General features: G+C 48.2%; 6 protein-coding genes across 6 annotated transcripts; 5 read left to right on the plus strand and 1 right to left on the minus strand.

The window, feature by feature from the left end:
• The first annotated feature begins 658 nt into the window (after window positions 1-658).
• Window positions 659-3,281, plus strand: ASPWEDRAFT_45462 (putative thiamine pyrophosphate enzyme). The gene is made up of 4 exons (XM_040836547.1): window positions 659-947; window positions 1,012-1,054; window positions 1,114-1,236; window positions 1,333-3,281. Coding segments are annotated over exons 1-4 (1,818 nt in total). The 5' UTR covers window positions 659-945; the 3' UTR covers window positions 2,983-3,281.
• Window positions 3,282-3,754: 473 nt separating this feature from the next.
• On the plus strand, window positions 3,755-6,262 carry ASPWEDRAFT_45464 (aminotransferase-like domain-containing protein). Its single transcript, XM_040836548.1, has 7 exons — window positions 3,755-4,173; window positions 4,293-4,329; window positions 4,430-4,504; window positions 4,567-4,734; window positions 4,797-4,873; window positions 4,931-5,755; window positions 5,824-6,262. Exons 1-7 carry the CDS (start codon window positions 4,012-4,014, stop codon window positions 6,079-6,081), a joined length of 1,602 nt encoding a protein of 533 aa, XP_040685198.1. The 5' UTR covers window positions 3,755-4,011; the 3' UTR covers window positions 6,082-6,262.
• Window positions 6,263-8,172: 1,910 nt separating this feature from the next.
• On the plus strand, window positions 8,173-10,981 carry ASPWEDRAFT_118479 (putative serine/threonine protein kinase; the record flags this gene model as incomplete). Its single annotated transcript, XM_040828827.1, has 4 exons — window positions 8,173-8,619; window positions 8,735-8,849; window positions 8,903-9,072; window positions 9,119-10,981. The coding sequence occupies 4 exons, from the start codon at window positions 8,173-8,175 to the stop codon at window positions 10,979-10,981; spliced, it is 2,595 nt and encodes an 864-aa protein (XP_040685199.1).
• Window positions 10,982-11,087: 106 nt separating this feature from the next.
• On the minus strand, window positions 11,088-12,469 carry ASPWEDRAFT_45467 (endonuclease/exonuclease/phosphatase family protein). The gene is made up of 2 exons (XM_040836549.1): window positions 11,835-12,469; window positions 11,088-11,778 (listed from the first exon to the last, which is right to left on the minus strand). The coding sequence occupies exons 1-2, from the start codon at window positions 12,400-12,402 to the stop codon at window positions 11,297-11,299; spliced, it is 1,050 nt and encodes a 349-aa protein (XP_040685200.1). The 5' UTR covers window positions 12,403-12,469; the 3' UTR covers window positions 11,088-11,296.
• Window positions 12,470-12,870: 401 nt separating this feature from the next.
• Window positions 12,871-14,680, plus strand: ASPWEDRAFT_45469 (uncharacterized protein). Its single transcript, XM_040836550.1, has 2 exons — window positions 12,871-13,161; window positions 13,235-14,680. The coding sequence occupies exons 1-2, from the start codon at window positions 12,982-12,984 to the stop codon at window positions 14,300-14,302; spliced, it is 1,248 nt and encodes a 415-aa protein (XP_040685201.1). The 5' UTR covers window positions 12,871-12,981; the 3' UTR covers window positions 14,303-14,680.
• Window positions 14,681-15,562: 882 nt separating this feature from the next.
• ASPWEDRAFT_695354 (serine/threonine-protein kinase) lies at window positions 15,563-17,572 on the plus strand. The gene is made up of 5 exons (XM_040839051.1): window positions 15,563-15,805; window positions 15,972-16,023; window positions 16,111-16,321; window positions 16,377-16,533; window positions 16,605-17,572. Exons 1-5 carry the CDS (start codon window positions 15,787-15,789, stop codon window positions 17,420-17,422), a joined length of 1,257 nt encoding a protein of 418 aa, XP_040685202.1. The 5' UTR covers window positions 15,563-15,786; the 3' UTR covers window positions 17,423-17,572.
• The last annotated feature ends 627 nt before the right edge of the window (window positions 17,573-18,199 follow it).

Raw genomic sequence — 18,199 nt, forward strand, 5'->3', positions numbered from 1 at the left:
GCGATATTCCAGGGGAGATATGTCGAAGTCATATTGCCCCCGTTCTGATGACGTATCAGTGGTTAGTTGTGTTGATATAAGGCCAGGCATTTAACCATGCTCCACGCCATATATGCTAGGGCTGAGATGATAAGAGTATCAGTGGACTTTCTTATAACTCATCTACGAATGCAATTTGGAGGAGCAAACAAATGACGAAAGCGCTTTGTTGGAATGCGATCTTGTTATGAAAGTCGGAGAGGCTTTTGACGTCATCCGTCACTACTCTGCCTTGATATTGAGGGCGAAAGATCCACGATGGACGTTCCACAGCCCTACAAGGCAGAAAGATTTCCAAAAAAAAAAAAAAAAAAAAAAACCAGAAGAAGCTTTTTATTTTCATCTATTTGATACTATATATGTAGATAATCTATGTTAATGGTTTGGCATTGTTGCTTGATGTCCACGCAGATCTATAGTGTAATGAAAGACCTCTCCTACTGTGGCCTGCATGGTAATAATAGTGCCATTGAATAGTAAATTTTGATAATCCAATGATAATCCAATTAGGAATTGCACATATTCTTTATTATGAGCTAATTAATTAACATTGCTGTATAAAAGTGCTCGTCTACTTTTCCAGACTCCATCACGTGTGAACCCCGCAGCGGAAATGTTGCGATGCTTCGCTTGTAGGAATCACTCTGAAGATCCTCTGTTGACATTCTCAGGCGGTCTTTGGAATCCGAAAGTCGGTGTTTCTTCCGATGGTGAATCTCACGGACTTCCTCGCGGTCCTCCGCCGTTGAAGCTGCTTTCTCCGCTTTTGCCAGCTGTCTTAGCAATCAACCATCTTCTATATCAATTGTCCTCGATCCACTTCTCTCTCCTCTTTCTTTATCCCTCCTTAACCGATAACCAGTGACTAGCTTATTTACGACGTGATATTCTGACTAGGGGTTAGCAATGTACGTTCGAGCCTCTTGTCATGCCCACGGCAGCTTTCGTCTGCAATTCTCCTAACTTGATCAGGGTTTATACTGCATCTTTCGCCTTTTTTGAGGCATTATGGGAGGTATGGGATCTTTTCCCCTCATCAGTTTCGGTGGATAAGAGTTTTGACATTCAATACAGGCTGGAGTGAGCCATGTCTTTGTCAACCTGGGGTCTGATCACCCCTCTATCCTGGAAGCCATGGTAAAGGGACAGAGGGAGAAAAGAGACCAATTCCCCAGGATCATCACCTGTCCTAATGAGGTACGTTTATACTCTCTGAGGTGATCGCATCATGTTTCCCATTTCGGGCATATCGGCATTTAGAAACCGTCGTTCGCTAACCCCGCATCTCGGCAGATGGTGGCACTCTCCATGGCCGATGGCTACGCACGTTTGACTGGAAAGCCCCAGTGTGTGATTGTACATGTCGATGTGGGGACTCAAGGTCTTGGGGCGGCAGTACATAATGCTTCTTGTGGTCGGGCCCCGGTTCTGATCTTTGCCGGACTATCCCCTTACACCATTGAGGGGGAGGTTCGTGGCTCTCGCACTGAGTATATCCATTGGATCCAAGATGTTCCCGACCAAAAGCAGATTGTTTCTCAGTATTGTCGGTATGCTGGAGAGATCAAGACTGGGAGAAATGTTAAGCAGATGGTCAACCGTGCCTTGCAATTCGCTACCAGTGATCCTAAGGGACCAGTATACTTGGTCGGGGCCCGAGAAGCGATGGAGGAGGAGATCACACCATACAGTGTTAACCAGAGCGTTTGGAACCCGGTTGCGCCTTCAGCTTTGCCTGCGGAGGGTGTGAAGTTGATCGCATCTCATCTCGCTGCCGCTAAGGAACCCCTGGCCATTGTAGGGTATTCAGGTCGCGAGGCACGGGGAGTGACAGAGCTTGTGAAGCTGGCTGATAACTTCAAGGGACTTCGCGTCCTTGATACTGGTGGCTGTGACATGTGTTTCCCCGGAGACCACCCTGCGTGGTTGGGGCTACGTTACGGGTCTCATGATGCTATCAAAACCGCGGACTTTATCTTGGTTGCCGATTGCGATGTCCCTTGGGTCCCAACTCAGTGCAAGCCTTCTGAATCCGCCAAGATTATCCACGTCGATGTCGATCCTCTCAAGCAGCAGATCCCTGTTTTCTATATTCCTTCGATGGCTACATTCCGCGCAGAGTCAGCGACAGCTTTCAAGCAGATCAATGACTACATCGCATCAAATGAATCTTTGAAGAAGATTGTCAATTCCGAGGAACAGATCGCGCTCGGAAAGCGTCGTGAAGAATCATACAAGCAGACCAAACAAACCATCACAAATCTTGCAGTGGTACCATCGGGAGGCAATGATGCGCCCTTGAATGCGAACTACCTCGCATCTCAGATTCGCACTGGTTGTCCAATTGATACCATCTGGGCTATCGAGGCAGTGACTTTAACCGGCTTTGTTGCGGACCAGATTGCTGCTACCTTTCCAAACTCATGGATCAACTGTGGCGGAGGAGGATTGGGCTGGTCTGGCGGTGGTGCTTTGGGAATCAAACTGGCCAGTGACGTGCAGCATGGTGGCCAAAATAAGGGCAAATTTGTCTGCCAGATTGTGGGTGACGGGACGTTCCTCTTCTCAGTACCAGGTTCTGTTTACTGGGTTGCTCGTCGGTACAACATCCCCATCTTAACCATTGTCCTTAACAACAAGGGCTGGAATGCTCCCCGAAGAAGTATGCTTCTGGTACACCCGAACGGCGACGGCTCCCGTGCTACCAACGAGGATCTCAACATCTCATTTGCCCCGTCTCCAGATTACCCAGGCATTGCCAAGGCGGCAGCAGGTGGGGAGCTCTGGGCTGGGCGTGCTTCTACAGTTGCCGAACTTGGGAAACTGCTACCAGAGGCTATCAAGACCGTACAAAGTGGGAAACCAGCTGTTTTGGAAGCTCAGCTGGATGGGACAGTTGGGAAGTATGTGGGAAAGAAAGAGGTTTCTCCTTCTCGGCTGTAGAGTGATACTCGGGAATAGGTTCCATTGAGTAGAATTGCGTGAATAGTGTTTCAGTTGCGTCATTGTCTATAGAACAACTCACTAGCTCTTTATACCGCATTTATATCCGAGGTCTCTCCAGCTTATCAATCATATTTCTCTATCCCTCCATTCCATCATCGCTGCGCCCTATCTCGTGACTGCTTATCGCGCTATCGATAAGCGAGGCCGATGCCGGTGATATCCTTATCTATGCGCGCGGGGTGTTCGGGCCGATGACTGTTTTACAGTTACTATACAAGGTTTTCATTTCCACTGAATGCTATATTAATTGTTGCTTCTCTGACTGTCTGATGCCGTGGAATAACTCCATCTCATAATCATTAGCATATAGAAAGACAGCTTCTCCATCTTCTCCATCTTTGCTTCCCCGACTGATGTGTCAAGGTTTGGGATTCTCTCCGCAATCCGTAATAATTATTTGGTAATCTCAGTACCGATAAATACAGGCGTTACGGGCCAATACATATAATACGCCCTGTGTCACTCCCCGCGCCCTCCGAATGACGAGTGTAGATGCAGGGTATCACCGCCAACGAAACAATGTCTCCAAGAGCTTAATTAGATAAGAGAAACTAGACACGAAGATCATTGTCATCATCCTGGTTTCATGATGTACTTATTTGTAAAATGGTGCAACTAGCGACTGTCGTGTTCGAATGATATCTGGGGGAATCCGGCACTTCTTTTATCTCGGATTCCCCGACCCGCCGCCTTCTTCGAGGGGCGGAACAAAAAAAAAAAAAGCAATCATTGTGGAGTCTGCAGTGATTACCTACTGATTTGACTTGTTCTCCAACTCCTCCAACCTCTCTTCCATCCCTACCTCGCTTCGGATCCTTGCTATAAATCTTTTCTTTTTCCTTCGAATCCTGGGGTTACCTCAAGAGGACATCCAGCAGCTTTCGAAGTCGACATCCAGATCCTTGCACCTCATATCCCAGCACCACTCGCACAATCCGAAGTACATACAAACTATACACCGCCGAAATGAGCCCTCCTGCCGCTTTGGACAACGACTCGAGGGGCGTTGCAGGCGCTCCGTCTGTTGCTCCTTTGACTGTCGAGGGCATTCCTGCGTTGAGAGCCAAGTCGGCTCCCATTCCCACCGGTGTTGCGCCTGCCACCAGCAGCGATTCGTTCAAGAGCCCGGTAAGGAGTCTGCCAATTGCGATAGAATGGTAGTATGCGTGAGCATGTATACCTGGCTGTCCGTTCCTTCTACTACAAGCACAAAGAGAATGGGGGCTAATCTTTGTATATCTTCATAGGCCTGCTACACGAAGCCCAAGGCGAAGCGATGGGATAGTGAGTCATCTCGAATCTACACTCCCTCCTCCCTTTCGCCTCTTATCGAATTGCTATCGACTCCCGTACCTCGGTCCCCGCTAACTGCTGTTTACACTAGATTTGCTTACTTTGGAATCCAAGTCTCGCGGAATCAGCACGCTGAAGGGCGCTGCTAAGTACCTTAAGAACCCTGGTAGGAAGATTGGGATATAAACCTAGTCATTGGCCCAGGGCTGATTTGTTCGCCTCATTTAGGTCTTATCTCCCTTGGCGGTGGACTGCCATCCCCGGAATACTTTCCCATTGAAGAGATCGACATCAAGGTTCCGACACCGCCGGGATTCTCTCCTGAAGCCACCAGAGAGTCTGGTACGGTCCTGAAGGCTGCAAAGAACGACGTTCGTAACGGAAAGAGCTTGTATGGTAAGCAGTGTCTTTCGTGGTTGATTGTCGCAATTAGCGGTTGTTAACTGGCTTTTTTTAAGATCTTGAGGTCGCTCTTAACTATGGCCAGGCCACGGGCGCTCCTCAGTTGCTCCGATTCGTGACTGAACACACCGAGGTGAGTCGGATGCGATTGCCAAACTGCTTGCTTTGAACGAAAACCTAATGTCGTCAGCTCATCCACAACCCCCCATACGCTGACTGGCAATGCTGCCTGAGCGCTGGCAGCACTTTCTCGTGGGATGCAGCACTGCGCATGCTGTTAGAGAGAGGAGACTATCTTTTGGTGGAAGAGTACACCTTTTCCAGCGCCCTGGAGACTGCTTTGCCACAGGGCATTAGAATAGCAACCGTGAAGATGGACGACGAGGGCCTCTTGCCCGAGTCGTTGGATGAAGTGATGAGCAACTGGGATGAGGCTGCCCGGGGTGCTGGCAAGCCCAAGGTGCTTTACACAATTCCTACGGGACAGAACCCCACTGGCGCCACCCAATTGGTGGAGCGACGCAAGGCCATCTACAAGGTTGCGCAAAAGCACAACTTGTATATTATTGAAGATGAGCCTTACTACTTCCTTCAGATGCAGCCATACGCGGGTGCCCACGGCGAACCTGCGCCACCACCTGCAAACCACGAAGAGTTTATCAAGTCTCTCATCCCATCTTACCTGAGCCTGGACGTTGATGGACGTGTTCTCCGCCTCGAGTCATTCTCCAAAGTCATCTCTCCTGGTTCGCGAACCAGCTGGGTTGTTGGTTCCGAGCAAATTATCGAACGATTCATTAGATGCGCTGAGGTTTCCGCCCAGCACCCCAGCAGCATCTCCCAGATTGTCCTCTTCAAGCTTTTGGACGAGCACTGGGGTCACTCAGGATACCTTGACTGGCTGATTAACCTGCGCATGGAGTACACGAAGCGCCGAGACTCCTTGGTTCACGCTTGTGAAAACAAGGTTCCCACGGAAATTGCCCGCTGGGTTGCTCCTGCCGCAGGAATGTTTGTAAGTTCAGTCTGGCTTCTGCCTTGTCTCAATTATTTTCTCTAGTATAAATGCTGACATATAACTAGCACTGGATTGAGGTTGACTGGAAGAAACACCCTGACGTTGCCGCAGGCAAGTCCCACGACGCCATCGAGGAGGAGATTTTCACTGCTGCCGTTGACAATGGTGTGCTAGTATCTCGTGGTAGTTGGTTCAAGGCAGACCGCGCCGTTGAGGAGCACAAGATGTTCTTCCGCGCTACATTCGCCGCAGCTTCGGCGGATCAGATTGAGGAGGCAATTGCCAGATTCGGTGATTCCCTTAGAGCCCAATTCCGTCTTTGAGCGATGAACCTGGGGGTAAAAATATATAATATTGACGACAACGATTTATAAAAAACGGTTTAGATAGATGGATATACCTGGTTTCTTGTCAAAATAAAACAATTAGCATCAGGGCTTAATGATTTACCGTCCTCAATATGAATTTACGCCACACATTCCACGGGATATAATCGAGTAGCACAACACAAAAGATCAAACCACATAATACCCAATGTAACCTACTTGTTAATATAGAGAAAATAAACAAATTCTATGTTTGAGCGCATCAAACAAGTACGCCGTTAAAATGATCTTCCGTCGGAGCAGATCCCAACGATCGGCGGTAACGTGATCGCTGTCCGAACTTTAATCGAACGTTCTGCTGGATTTACCCCGTATTGTTGTGCTGCACCGGCCAATTTAGACCATACAGTCGATTGCCATCTTCGGCAGTGCTGGAGAATTGTGAAGCAGGATTGAAACTGTTCTCTTTCTTCTGTGTTTTCTTCCTCTACCGTTTTAACCCGCTGTTTGAGCTGTGTCGTACTTTGAGCTTACGACCTGCCAGAATCGGGGAGTTCGAATCAGTTGGCCAGTAAGTCGGTCTTTGGTTTTCGGCATTGAAGCACTTGAAATTCATTTATATTATTATTTCCCATCGCAAGAGATTCTGTTCCCTGTGGAATTGTTGATTTTGACTCCTTTTGTTGTTGAACACGTGACTCGACTCATGCATGCGCTTTTGGAATTCTTGAAGTTTTACAGCCAGGCAATCGTGGAGTCAGCTCCTGTCGTGTTTTTACAAGTCATCGAAGGAATATCACTGACCAAGAACTTAGATTGCTAAACAATTTAGCTTGCAGCTTTTTTATATTGGTTAATTGCCATATCACCTCGAGCTCTGCCCTGTAGACACAAACATTGCCAATCCTTCTACTCAAAGCCATCTTCAACCGGAGATTGTCGCCTTAATTATCTCTATTCACTTTTTGTGGCATTTTTCTAGTTGTCAGCTATTGCGTTGGCGCTAAATTAGCCACTGCTTCCTAGCATATCTGGCTTCTCACGAGAACCATCTCGCCGCACTCTTGCTAGATATCCAGCGTATCGTCCCATGTACCTCATGGACGTGTAAAGGGAATATATCGCTCTGAAAAAGGCGTCGGTATAGTCCCTTTGGTCGTCCAGCTCAAGTGTCGAGTAAAATCGATATAACCCTATTCTGGGTGGTCCGATCGGCTTCGAGATATTTCGATTGGGAAGCGAGGTGCATCGCAAACTGAGTATACGGAATCGCTGGAATACTTTCCTTCTTTTAGCGAATATCCTACTTCTTCATATATATCACAAGTGTGTTTCGCCCCTCATTGCCGACGCAGTAACGACTCTTTCAAACTCGATTATGAAGCTACATACTGACACAGACCTTCCATTGCATCAGGGATTCCAACTCGAAGATATTTCTTCGAAAGAATCTCGGTCCAGAATCTCAGGGAATAAAAAAAAAAAGAAGGCAACGTCTGTCTCTTCACCTTCTGTTGCCGGCAATCAGAACGTGACGAAATAAACAGTGGCAAGCGGTGTTTTGGCCAGCAGGTTGAAGGTGCAGGTCACTCATCGGAGTTGCTGAGAGAACTGTGTTGAATCTTCGAGGGAAAAGCCCCCATCAGACGGTGGTTATTTATAAATAATAACCCCACCATAAACGTTTGTAGCGGCAAGAATAAAAGGTGGACGAGGTCTTCCCCGGTGGCTGGGTTTTCGACGACAAATTAAGACAGACTCGGTTGTTATTCACCGAATCATCAAACCAACCTCGCCATTTCTCGCGGGGCGTTGGATTTCTAATATCGTGGCTTCATAGAACGCCACGCCTGGGACAAACTGAACCAGGCACAGAGAAAAGTGCATCCGTGGAAATTCTTCTTGACCCTCGAATCTGCACCTTCTCGGTCACCCCCGCTCAAGGTTTGCACCCAGTTACATATCATTCTGAAGATCTAATTCTAATTTCAGTCCCAATACAGGTTAAAAGACTCGAGCGTCACACATCACACTGCCGAAACTGCGTATACCTTGAAAACTTGGATTCTCAGAACTCCAGACTTCATCATGGATCCGCCACGCGCATCCCGGTTTCTGGACCCTACGTCGGCCGTGGCCGCTATCACCAAGCACAAAGCGGAGGCCATGAAGCTTGCGCGAGAACAAGCTGCAGCAGTCCAGGAAATGTGTCGGAGAGCAAAAACTGATGCGCCGTCTTACGAATTCGAGGAACTGATTGGAAAGGGTGCCTATGGACGTGTGTACAAAGGCCATCAACTCCCTTCCAACAAGCTTGTTGCCATTAAGGTTCTGGATATCGACTCGTTAGACTACAATTCGCCAAGGGACTTCAAGGATGAATCCATCAAAGATTTTATCCATGAGACCAAGGTTATGATGCAGGTTAAAGACTCCGGTGCAAAGAATATCAACGAATTAATTGAAGCGGTTTCAATCCATTCGCAATTGTGGCTAGTTTGTGAATATTGCCCTGGTGGAAGCGTCAGGACTCTGGTAAGTGCTTGGTCTTGAGGACTCTTGATCCTTTCATCAACCATTTCCTATACCGCATATGCTTGGGTTGTGTTTGGCTATACCCGAACTTATTTTGCTAATGCAAAATTGACAGATGAGAGCTACGGGAGATAGACTCGATGAAAAGTTCATAATCCCTGTAGCGCGTGAGCTCGCGGTCGGATTGCAGGCTATCCACGATGCTGGAATTATCCATCGAGATATTAAAGGTAGGGCTTTTAACCTGGTCTCTGAGAAGCGATGCTAACATTTCCATCGATAGCTGCCAATATTCTTATACATGAAGAAGGTCGGTTGCAAATCTGCGACTTTGGAGTTGCGGGAGTTCTTCAATCTCAGACGGACAAACGATCGACCTGGATCGGTACACCTCACTGGATGCCCCCAGAAATGTTCTTGACTCGTGGCGAGGCCCATCATTACGGAAGCGAGGTACGTTTGAATCGCATTACTGGTATACCCCTGCTAACCGCTGCAGATCGATGTGTGGGCTTATGGTTGCACGCTGTTCGAGTTTGCTACAGGGAACCCTCCGAATGCCAACCTTCGAGAGCGAATACAAATAGGAAGACAACTAAGTCGCAAGACACCCAAGCTGGAAAATGACAAGTACAGTGAAGGCCTCAGGGATCTCGTCTCATTCTCGTTGGAATCTGACCCCAGAACACGACCCACCATGTCTGACGTTTTGTCTCACGACTTTATCGCTGGCTCAGAAGAGGAGTATCCCATCTCCTCTCTGAGTGAACTAGTGCGGATTTACTATCAGTGGTCGCAGCGTGGTGGGCAACGAATCTCACTGTTTCACCCTGGAGGTGCAGCAGCGGCGGAATTTCCAGATGCAGAAGACACAGCTGCAGAGGACTGGAATTTCAGTACCACCGATGGATTTGAGCGGAGATTCTCTGTTATTGATCTGGATCAGTTGGCCGCTTCGCTGGCTGAAATGGAGGAGGAAATCAGCCCAACGACAACTCAGCCCGAACAAGACTCAACTGATGAGCCGGGTGATACGGAGATGAATGCCGAAGAGAAGGCTAACTTTGATGAGCGCGTGCGGCGGGGTGCAGCTGCCATGGAGGGTCTTTTTGATGAAGAAAAGCCAAGCTACAAATACGTGACGAAGAATGATTTCGTGCCAATCGAACTGAAGCAACCAACGTCTGATCTTCCTCTCCGAACAGATACAGATCGCTCTTCGGTCACTTCGACTTTCATTGACATTGACATCGGATCATTCGATTCGTCTCACTATGCAGCTGGAGCGGCGACAACACAGCCATTCCAGCTTGCGGACGCAGATACTATCAAGGCCAACAGGTCTAGCGGTCGTCAGCACCGCAACTCAAATGAGGGACATTCTAATTTGGATAGTGATGTAGGTGATAATGACAGTCAAGAGGAGGACTTTCAACCGCCGACTGGGCCACGTCCTCCCACCATGGACTGGAAATTTCCAGTCTTCATGCAATCACAAGAGGAAGAACCAGAAGCGCCAAAGGAACAGGAGGAAGAAAAAAATGTGACTGAGCCTGAGCCCGGGCCCGGGCCTGATCCTAGTGACAAGCGAGCTACGATGGAATGGACATTTCCGGTCATGGGCGCACCACCGGAGGGAAGCGCAGCAAGCACAGATAATAGCCGCCGCAGTACTCTGAAGGCTCCTCTGACTCTGATCCCACCTTCGGAGACCATTCGGCCAGCTAGTATTGGCGAGCCCGGTGATTCGCAACCTTCGACTTCTACCTCTCCCGAGTCCAGTCTTTCTGCGACCTCTGAAACAGATTATGATCCATTCCGTTTCGATCGCCCTTCGACCCCTCCTGGTGTTACGTCTGAGCAACATCAGCACTTTTTCCATAACGACTTCCCAGAAATGATTGACTCTGCCGGATATGGCGATTATGAACAAACGTCGGTTCTGGACGGACCTGGACCAGACGAAGAGGATCAAAATCCTGTCTGGGAGGATAATACGACTATCATAGGACGCCACTCTGAGCCGTTCCCCGATGCCAGTTCATCACATGATATGGACATGAACTCATCTGTTTCTTCAGATACGCCAGATTCGCCCATACCAGAACCACTGCCTACGGCCAGACGCGCTCCCCGTCCAGCCCCCACAGAAGCCATGGAGCCTATTGAGTTTCCAGAACTGGTGCCACCGTGTCTTGAAAGTCTGTCACAAGGAGCAGAAGATCGGATTGTGATGGGCGAAATGGATAGACTCCTCGAGGACTTTTTGGATGCTCTCTCTGCCACAGGAGAGGCGCTATCCAAAGTCACGCCAGGTCCCCAGAAGAAGGATGTCAAGCCTACTCCTGAGCAGACTGAGTGATGACTTTCTTCTTTTTACACGACTTTACCGATAATGCTCTTCTCGAAAACCTTCCCATCTACACTGACGTTACATACTTTTCTACGAACACCCGGGGTTCCGGGTTTCTCCGACGATTTACGACTCTAAAATTCGCGATATTATACGGTTGCTCTGTCAGATATAATGCAGAGTAATAGACAGACCAGGCTCGAATGTATCATACCACACCATCTTGGACGCAATGATGTTTTTATCTAGATCTCCCATATCAATAAATTTGTTATTCTTTCAGTCTACCCTATCCCTCTGAGCAAACACTTCTCACTTTCTAGGTCACATAATGATTTTAAAATCAGCCTGCAGACCCAAGTGATCCGTAACCCACACTATATCTTCCCCAAAATCCTCATCATTCACCGTCACTCGAAGCCCTTCTCCAATCCTGCAAAACGACAAGACTTCAACAGCGCCACAAAACAAAATTCTGTCCATCCTACTACACCCAAACCTCCATCTCTCCTGATCCGAAGCCTGCTGGCCCCAAGTAAAACTCTCATCTGTCCCGTCTTTCCCACCAAGAACAAGAAAAGCATCATTCAGGCCACATTCCCCAGCTGCGGTCTGATCCTCAGGCGCAAAGGCATTTAGGTCTCCGGCTAGAATAGAGGCATAGGGACTGGGAAGGTGAACATCCGTTGAACTTGGCCCGGAACCGTGCATGAATTCCGAGGCGCATTTCAATTGAACCGGGCGACGCGGGGGGTTCGAGATGAGGCTCTCGAGGTGTGTGTTGCAGAGGCGGAGGATTTGGGGGACTAGTATATTTAATGAGCCATGTCCTGGCTCACCGTGGATATAGTATTTGACTTACCCTCCTCTCCACCGATCTTGACATCAACGAAAAGAGCACCCCGTTGCATCCTGGATGACCCATAGGGAACCCTGAATACCCTCTCAACCTCCAACCGTTTATCGATCAACGTAGTCGTCCCGTAAAACGACTCCCACTTATGATCCGAGACATCAGTAATGAAAAAATTGTCCCGCACCCACTGCTCTTGCTTAATTTGCTCTATATCTGGATTTAGCATCTCTTGCAGAAATATAACTGCCGGAGGCGTATCGTCCTTCGTTTTTGTGTTGGTCAAGGGCTCGTGCAGGTGAGATAGATGTCCAAGAGCCCCCGCCATGCGTTCTTTTGTATAATCGGCTTGGAAATCAATGTTCCATGTTGTTAAGCGGATTTTCGATATTTTCCCATCTGTTGGTGGATGATGTGTGTCGTTGCCATTGATTTCGGAAACGTGCTCGATGGATTCCCAGTTGCCTTGGGTGTAGTGGTAGAATGGCTGCGGGTGGGGGGAGTCGAGCTTGAAGAAGGGTTTGCCTAGCTGTAATGCAATTTGTTCACGAAAGGACATTCCGGATGATGCGGACATTTTGATATCAGTATGGTGATATCTTAGAGCCGGGGGATAGTGAAATAGGATGAAGGGTTTGTTGTCCATGACGAGATGTTGCAGCGTCAATAGGCACCAGGCCTTAGGCACATAATACCAACCATGCTAGCCAATCAGGATGAGGCATTTTTTGTATGCAAATTTACCAAAGAATATCAATCTCAACTTCATTTTATGGTTATTTGGTTGGTTTTAGTAGAGTATGTTCAATGACAGTCTTCCAGCTCTACTACTAAATCTGGAATTGCATATAGTGCCTAAGGAATATTTGATAAATAATACAATCAAACTCATACGGCCAGTACTTGATCTGATAATTGATGCTATCGAGCCCCGCTGCTTGACGTGTTTTGCTGTTGTTGCTATGGTAGTAGACGCGTCCTGTTGACTGGCTCTATACAATCAACCCAGACTCTTCTTCCTCTCTACTCTTCTCTCTACACACCCCTTACGACTAACAGCTACTTCATTATTTGCTCTTTTTGAAATGTAATACTTCCTTTTTTGATTTATGACTTTATTGCCTTTCGTTTATGTATTGATATACCCTCTTCCACGATGATTTCTGTAATTGCAACCAAGCTCTCTTCCCTGTCAGTCCTTGATCTCTCTTTAAATCCACAAACACCAGACCAGTGGAGGCTCGCCCTTCAAGGAGTGAAGCTGCTGTATTTCCAGCGCCAGTACAAACAATGTGCAGCCCGTTCTGCTGAGATTCTCAAGACTGCGAGTGAACCTGTAAGTATCAAGCCTCTGAGCCCGTTAAGTGGACGGTTAAAGAGCATCGGTTGACATCGTGTGCTTCGAATAGATTCATCCAGTTTACAAGACCTATCTCTACTTTTACAGTGCCATTTCCTACGAAATACTAGGAAGATCAGCTCATAATTACTCGACCAAGAAACTGCACCTTCTGCACTCTGCGTTGGATTGCTTTGTCACCTGCACCGCAGTACTGCCTTCAGCAATTTCTGCTTCAGATGCTGCTGAAGAGTCTAGTCCTGCGTCTCTTGTAGACTTTTCTTCGCCATCTGACTCTTCTGAGAGTCCTTCTACTGTTGGAAGCCTTGTGAGCAGTATTACCCGCATCATTGACAACTCAATCGAGTGTTCAGAAGAAGATCCCTTCGTCTCTGGGAATGATCCTTGTCTCGATTCGGCTGGCACCCTTCCATTCAAGCTGCCTGACGATGATCCCAAAGCTGAACAGCTTCTTCCTTCTCCGCTTCGAATCCGAAAGTCTTCTGGTGACCTCAGTTCAGTGGTTCAGACCATGTTTGAAACCGATAATACCACAAAAGCGGCAAAGGCTGCCAATCGTATCAGTTTGCTGGTCAGGTTTTCTCGTCCTCCCCCTCTTCCTATCAGAATTGTCCCAGCTGGAGACAGAAAGGGCCATTCGGCCCGGACGGAGATCAAGATCGGTACTGAAGAGTCTTTGAAATTCCTGAGCACAGATGTGATGAATGTCCATGGGAAAAGCACACCCACTACACCTTCACATAAGAAAGCTATCCTACACTACAACGATACCATCCATTCCCTAGCCGCGCAGATTAATGCTAGTATTGCGGATATTCATTCACTGATTGACGAAGTCACAGAGATGCAACGTGCTCGAAGAGCATCGAGGAACCTGCGGCGATCGGCGTCGTTCTGGAGCTTCAGTCCCGTCAAAGAAGAATCACACAAGAACGACAGCCCTACCTATTCCGGACGAACAGTTGTAAAGGAGACCAAGGAACAGCGGATTGCCCGACTGCGTGCGGATGGCTGGTCCACAGTTGGATTAAAATCGTGCGAGAGGGGATGGAAGGGGACGGAGTATTACCAGGCATACTGCAATTCTATTTTGGACGAGCTATATCTTGACATGTGAGTGTGGATTTCCTTGGAGAGGGAGAAAGGAACTGCCATTGGGACAGTGTTTCCACTTTCCACTAGCAATGATTTGGGGCCGCGTGTCGAGGGTACATCAGCTGTTAGTTATTTCTGGATTTCATGTTTGACTATGAGATGGAGTTGATTTAGCCAAAAGTATTTTTGCAGCTTATTGATTTTGTCTCCTCCTTCTCTTGTGATTTCGTTTCTGCTGAGTTTATGGGTTTATGTTTTCCCTTCAGTCTTCAGGCTCGCATGAACCATCGTCGCACTATGCTTTTAGCGGGCAGGATAGTGGTAGCCCTGCAATCGCGTGGTGTTTCAGAATATGAAAATCCAGTATTGTCTAGATTCATGAATATGATTGAGAATACAGAGTATCAGGCATCATCTTTTAGCTACCTAGTGTTATGGAGTAGACAAATACCGTTCTATATTGGCCATGGTGGAGCAGATCTATGATTCTGCCTGAGACTGTCGACAATATGATCCGTAACATGCAACCACACTGCGACAAGGCTGAGTGTGGCTTTTCTATCTGACTACATACATAGTAGCATCGACTAGGATTATTCCCATCCGACTCCATAATCGCCCATTGCAGCCCATAATGTGCCTTGAAACAATCTCCCGCCATCGAATCCGCCCCGCTTCTCTCTCTCTCTCTCTAACCCCGTGGCTGTGCACGAGGCCCTCCAAACCAAACTCTATCGAGTGGCCGAGACCCTCTCTCTCTTCTTCTCCCCCTCCTCTCGTCTTTTCTTCTGGTCTTATATATCTCTGGACCTATCTTTTGTCGTTGGTTTCGACTTCATCTCTTTGGTGGGATAATCATCTGTGTCTTGAACTGCATCCTGCACGCAGTTTTCATCGCCGATCAGGTATGTTTTGTTTCCCCCCTATCAATCAACCGATAGGGGGGTTAGATTCAACCAGCTAAACTCTCTCCTCCATGCGCTTGCCAAGTGCCCCATACACTTTCGTGGTTTGTTAACTCAGTCCTAACATTCTCATATATTTTAGATCCCTCATAATCTCATTCTTCTCCCGTTGAATCTCACGAAGCTTTTTTTTTTTTTTTTCTTCTTCCCCTCCGCCCCGCTCTCTCCTTATTCTCACGTGCGGGGTTTACTACTATCAGCTTCGTGCCCGCCGCTCAGAGCCCACCGCACATTGGAATTCGGAGCCAAGGGTCCTGCAACTGCGACCCTTCTTAGACACCATGAGTTGTGAGTCTAGAACTTCTTCCCTTCTTTCTTCTCCGTTTTTGTTTCGCTCTGTGTTTGTGCTCTTGCCAATGGCTCTGTGATGCGGCTCGCGTCCCTCGATGGCCAAGGTCTGGTCTGTGTTTTGCCGTCGCGTGTGTATGCCTGAATCCTGGAGCCTGTTGTTTGCCCAACATCATCCAGCTATGACTCTATCAACATTTTTTGTGGTGCTTTTGAGCAATGGTGCTCGTCTCTGGGAGACGTTAGTCTTGCTATGGTTATATGGTCTGAGTGTCTCTGCGGCGTCCTGTTTCTTCCATTTTACTTGTCTTCCCTTTTTTTTTCTTGTTTTTTTTTTCTTTGTTTTTTGCTTTTTGTGCAGATCGCAAATTTTCATTGTTTTGGTTTTCTCAATGTTTAGTTTTCAAAGCGCTAACCTTTTGTCTTTCTCTACTGCAGTCGCCAATATGCTCAATAAGCTGTCGGGGCAGCCGGAGAGCTACGAAAAAAAGTACGGCTCATATCCTCTCCTCTTTCGTAATCTTTTCATCTCTGTTTTATCTTTACTGAGACCGTGACCCTTGCTCATCGACTATAGAGCGCTGTATAAATTCGGAAGGACATTGGGTGCTGGCACATATGGCATTGTCCGCGAGGCGGAATGCAACCAGGGTAAAAAGGTTGCGGTCAAGATTATCCTGAAGAAGAATGTTCGCGGGAACGAGCGCATGGTCTACGATGAGCTGGAGATGCTGCAGGCGCTCAACCACCCCAACATTGTCCACTTTGTCGACTGGTTCGAATCCAAGGTTGGTTTGCTCGTTAGCTAGATGGAGCCATTCGTCTGGGCTAATGTGATGATAGGACAAATTTTACATTGTCACTCAATTAGCCACTGGTGGTGAGCTGTTTGACAGAATTTGCGAGTACGGCAAGTTCACTGAGAAGGATGCTTCTCAGACCATCCGACAGGTTCTTGACGCTGTCAACTATCTGCACGAGAGAAACATTGTCCACCGAGGTCTGTTCCATACCCCATTCTCTGCTCTCGGCTCTACGCATGTTTCCAATGCTGACTTTGGTCCTGTTCAGACTTGAAACCCGAGAATCTCCTCTATCTCACCCGTGACCCTCACTCTCCCTTGGTTCTGGCGGATTTCGGTATTGCCAAAATGTTGGAAACCCCGACCGAGGTCCTCACCAGCATGGCTGGATCGTTCGGTTATGCCGCTCCTGAGGTCATGCTCAAGCAGGGCCACGGCAAGGCTGTCGACATGTGGTCTCTGGGTGTTATCACATATACCCTCCTCTGTGGATACTCGCCCTTCCGGTCCGAAAACCTGTCCGACTTGATCGAAGAATGCCGTAGCGGTAAAATCATCTTCCACGAGCGTTACTGGCGCGATGTCTCCAAGGATGCCAAAGACTTCATCCTCACCCTCCTCCAGCCCGATCCTGCGCACCGTGTTACATCCGAGGTTGCCCTGAAGCACGCCTGGTTGACCGGTGAATCTGCTAGCGACCGTGACTTGCTGCCCGAGATCCGTGCCTACATTGCCAAGTCTCGCCTCAGACGCGGCATCGAGATCGTCAAGCTCGCCAATCGCATCGAGGCACTCAAGATGCACGAAGAGGACGAAGAAGACATCCCCAGCCCTGTCGCCATGGCAGAATCTTCGTCTGGTACAACTCCTTTCCCTGGACTTTCGAATGCCAACGGCAAGTCGGCTGCCGGACCGTCCACTGAAGGTGAAACTGGTGCGACTAAGAAGCGAAGCTTGAGTAAGATCGCACGCGGCGCGATCTTCCGAGAGGTTGTCCTCGCCAAGGTACGAGAGGTGAAGGAAACCGAAGAAAGAGAAAAGATGGAGCGCGAGGCCCGGGAAAAGGCTGCGCATGCGCATGAATAAGATCCTCTTCCCTCCTGCGCACCGCGTTTTTCTTCTGCTGGTCTGTTGATTCGATTCCCCTGCTTTCTTTTTTCATGTCTGTTGGGCCGTGGTCCATCGTCTGGATTCCTTCGTGAATATAATTTTTATGATTCCCCATCCATAATGAAGATTGGAGGTTGCCGGCTTTTTTTATTTCATTTTTGTCTTTTTGATGAGGTGACCCGTTTAGGTTGTTATACATATTTCCCTATCTTGTATACCGGTGTTATCTGTCTTTTTCTTTGGCCAAGGCATCCAGTGTCAGTATTTATCTAGATTATGCACCGCCCAGGTCATCAGTTACAATCCGAGAAGTCTTGTGGCATCCCATCTTCCTTTATCAATATTCGTGACAAGGTCATGTGCATGCATGTCACGTGTCTGGCCAACGTGGTGCTCAGTCCGGGCCAATCACACGCGGGCCTCCCAAGCCACCCACGGCGGCAGGTGATCGTCTGCGATCGCAACTCCGAGTGGGCGACGGACATATATTATTAGCATTACCACCAGCCCAGTGGAAGTACCTGATGCTTCTCCTCCAGTTCTTCCTTTACTCCTCAGTCTCCTCCTCTTTCTCATTCTATTATTCTTAATCCCCCCCTACCCTTGGTTTTTTTGGACCTGTTTCTCTCCTTTGTTCCCGGGATTCTTGTTTGTTGACTGTCACATCGGCAGATATCCCCGCGCTCTACTAAACGTCATACACCTGTACCCAACAGCGATCTACATGCCAGGGAGGTGACTGATCACTACCAA

This window comes from Aspergillus wentii (genome assembly GCF_001890725.1).
Source record: "Aspergillus wentii DTO 134E9 unplaced genomic scaffold ASPWEscaffold_8, whole genome shotgun sequence".
Classification (NCBI taxonomy): Eukaryota; Fungi; Ascomycota; class Eurotiomycetes; order Eurotiales; family Aspergillaceae; genus Aspergillus; species Aspergillus wentii.